General features: G+C 37.4%; 1 protein-coding gene across 2 annotated transcripts in view; it reads right to left on the bottom strand.

Annotated features, from left to right (window-relative positions):
* The window catches only part of LOC106872965 (CD2-associated protein), a 163,180-nt gene that overhangs the window by 33,665 nt on the left and 125,549 nt on the right, over nucleotides 1–3,966 (bottom strand). For both annotated transcript variants that reach the window (XM_052974639.1, XM_052974638.1), the window contains exon 6: nucleotides 1,405–1,456. In XM_052974639.1, the coding sequence (XP_052830599.1) occupies nucleotides 1,405–1,456 (52 nt within the window). The remainder of the gene's footprint in view (nucleotides 1–1,404; nucleotides 1,457–3,966) is intronic.

Here is a 3,966-nt window from a genome sequence, read left to right as displayed (position 1 = left end):
CTCATCAATTTTTCATACTCTTTAGTCTCTCTTACCAGTACTCATCTTTATTGCTATTTATCAATTGCTTTTCTCCTTACATCACTATTTCTTTCACTGTTACTCATTGTTGATATACATCACTCTCTCTTCTATCATCCTCTTTTCCTCTACCATTCATGATATTTTCCTATTCAATTTCCTTAAAGCCAACATATAACTGACTATTACAGTCTCACTTCTATTATGGCTACAATAATTTATTCCCTCATTACACCATTCCTTTTTTATCACCTTTTTCACATCAATCTCTCTTCTATTCTACCTCTTGTTCCCATGTTATCTCTCATCATCTACTCTTCATGCCAGCCTCTTTCACAGACCTCCCTTATATTCAATCTCTTTGTCACTTTACCTCCTACAAAAGGCTCTTGTCATTTTCTCTAGTATTATCCTCTTGCTTTGGTTTTTCTATTGCTTTCATCACTCCCCTCTACTATTTCAATCAGATTGCCTTAAACAAAAGGAGACAATGTAGGACCCTCTAATTTTACTAAAGACAAGAAATCTATCTTGAGTAGATGCCATGATAAAATGCATCCAATGCAATCTACAAAGTGGTTGACATTAAGAAGGATATCCAGCCATAGAGACCAATTCAAAAATGGAATGTAAAAGTGAGATGTGATTCTTGAACCAAATAAGAGCTGATTCAAACAACAACCACCTGTTCAACTTATGCAAGCATGGAAAGCAGACATAAGACAATGAAGATGATTAGCTAATATTTTTTTCCTATTAAAACTTATGCATTTGAATGTATTCCTCTGTACTATAAAAGGAAAGATTTACCATTTTTGTTATCAATGGTTCTATGTTCAAATCATATTTATTTCCCACAACTATTATTTTACCTTTTCTTGTTATTCAGGATCATTCCATGCCAATAATGAAAGAAAGTTGAAAGAGTTGAGTTGATTGATGAGTAAGATAGATAGTTAAGTTTAGCACACTATTAATTTGCATACATAAGCAACATTATCAACAGTAAATAAAGGAGGAAAACTTGTTTTCAGCTTCTAGTAATACGACTTAGAGGGTATATACTTAAATATGAATTACTCTAACATTCATGAATGCAGACTATATCCTGGTTCACTGTGTTTTAGTCATTTAGTGTTTTTCAATTGTCCATATATAGAGGCATCTCCTCCAGCATTAATGCTCTCTTACATTCACATAAATAATATAGATTTTTTGTTGTTTTTTTTTTTTACTTTAGTCTAAAAGAGATTCTTTTTCCAAGTACATTTGACTTTTTAGATAATGATGCAATCAAACCCCCAAAAACATCAATAGAAAGGCAATAATTGAAGATGAAATGTTTGTGTTTGTGTGTGCATGCATGTGAATGCTCCAACTTACATTGCTTGCTCTTTTTAACTGTAGTTGATGCACTTCCAGAAACTTTTTCAACCTGTAATTTATAAAGTTTAAATTTAAAAAAAGTTATGTTTTTTGTCTTCTTTCATGGCATATTTGAAGGAAGAGAAATATTTAGTAGCTAACAAAATTGAGGAAATAACTTTTATTTACTTAAACTCTAATAATATATGTACCAACTAAATGAAGTTCACGATGGCAGTTAAGAGATATGAAGCATGTTTAATACAGTTATAACAGTGATCAAATTATTCATGTAAAAATTTGAAGCATATGGTTTGAACACATGTCTTTAAAAATGGGGTTTTAAAGATTAAATTTTTGTGGTATGGCAGACATGTCTCTCTTAATGTGGACATTGATTTAGCAATAGTATCACTTATGAACAGTAAATCACAAAAATTTATTGAAAGTAATTGCATTAGATATAGCTTTCCAATCAGTATAACATTATGTTTCTAGAAGCATGTTTTCTTCCTAAGTGAGGTCTGTCAAGAATTTTGTATTGAAGACTGGCCTAATATTGTCTGTCCTAGGTCAATGCTAAATTAAATACATCTGCTGAATCAGAAAATTTTTGCTAGTCTAGAAAGAAGAGACAGTCCCTGTACCTTTTTTAGCTCTCCTAGATGCAACAGATTAGTACAGTATGGCTACACTGACTTAGTATGGGTCTGGGTGAGAAATAATGTCTGTTGCAAGTTTTCCTCTGACTATCCTTTCCATGACTTTGCTGATGTGTGAAGTCAGAGAGATAGGCCTATAGTTTTTGGCATCTGCTCTGCTTCCCCCTTTATGGATTGGGCATATTATTCCCTCCTTCAGCTTGCTTGGCAGTCTGCCATTTGCGAGAAAGCTCTGGAAGAGGATCTGGAGGGGTTTTGCCAGGGCATGCTTACACGATTTAAGGAGGATTGCTGGGAAACCATCAGGACCAGCAGTTGAGTTTGTGTCCACTTCATCTATAGCTAGTAGTACATCTTCTTCGCTAATGTTGATGTATTCCATCGTAACTGCCTCTCTGGTTATAGGGGAGGTAGCAAAGAAGTTCACTGGTTCATTCATTTGTCTGTGCTCCAACGGAGTGGTGAAGACACTTTTGAACTCTTCATTCAGTACCTCACTGATCCTAGTTGGACTGTCAGTGAGGGAGCCATCCTTTTCAAAGACGGGTCCAATCTTGCAGTGTACTGAGGCTGTTTCTTTCGCGTAATGAAAGAAGGCCTTTGGGTTTGACTTAATATTTTTTATAACCCAGACTTCTTTGTCTGCTCTCTCCCTCACATAGGATTGTTGCAGCCTTTTTTCAATCTCCATCCGTGTCGTTTTTAGGTGAGACCTTTCGCTACTTTTGGGATGCTGGTTGAGTCGATTTGCAACTTTCGTCCGTCGTCTCATGAAGATCTTCCTCCCCTTGGAATCTTGTTCCTATTTGTTTTGGCCTTGTGCTCTGGGACATATTTCTGGCATATGGCTTGCACAGTACACATGAAACATTCTAGTTTCATGTCAATGTCTGGTGTGGAGAGACATTTTGGCCAATCCTCTCTGAGGATCTCTTTCTGGATTGATTTCCAGTCTGCTTTGTGGAATTTCAGATTGGAGAGATTTCGGGTGCTTCCTTTAGGCTGTATGTCTCTGGTAACTTTAGGCCCAAACATAGACAGCTCTATTATGTTGTGATCCAAGACTAATGTCGGTGTCACTTTCACATCATGAATGATGTCCATATTGTTCGTGAAGCAGAGGTCCAGAATGTTATTCGTTCTAGTTGGTCTGAGAACAGCTTGCTCCATGAATAGTGCATTGGTGAGGTTGAGCAGGGACTTCACCTGTGCTGAGACCTTCGGGCCATTTGACGTTGGAGAAGTTGAAATCACCCATAAGAAATATGGTCACGTGGTGTTCCAGTTTCATGAGGATTTCTTTAATTCTAGTGAGGCAATCTTCAAATTTTCCTATGTGGTTTGGAGCATCCGGTGGGCAATATGTATTGCATATGACTATATTATGTTGTCTTATGTATACCATTAGAGTGTCACAAACCGAATTTGAGTATGACAGTAAGAACTGGGGAGTGAGGTCGTCACGGATGTATACAGCAACTCCACCATGGCTCCTTTCCCTTCTGTCTGTTCGCAGTATGACATATTTTGGTATGTGTACTTCTACATCCTCTATATCAGGGCTGAGGTGAGTTTCCACAAGTGCTATACATAGGGCTTGATTGCATGCAGCAAGGTCTCTCAGGAAAGAAATTTTTCTTTTATTATTATAATGCAACAGGCTCCCAATATTTAGTAAAAATATTAGCGTGATGCCTGTGCAGGCGTTAGGGGAGGCAATCCCATGTCTGTTTACTGTGGTGGTCTTGCGCAGTGGTGGGCAAGGTTCCTTGTTTGTGCTTGGTGTAGCCACGTCAGCTGCTGCACAATATTTTGCGCCATGCACAAAAAAGACTCTTGCTCAGCTGCTGCGTTGCGTATAATCTCTGAAGAGCGCACTTCTTTGCTGAATTCTTTTCCTTGGAGACATTTGCCGTCT

The sequence above is a fragment of the Octopus bimaculoides genome, chromosome 19 (assembly GCF_001194135.2).
Source record: "Octopus bimaculoides isolate UCB-OBI-ISO-001 chromosome 19, ASM119413v2, whole genome shotgun sequence".
Taxonomy (NCBI): Eukaryota; Metazoa; Mollusca; class Cephalopoda; order Octopoda; family Octopodidae; genus Octopus; species Octopus bimaculoides.
Note: the sequence above shows the minus strand (reverse complement) of the source record. Positions and strands in the feature narration are given on the sequence as shown.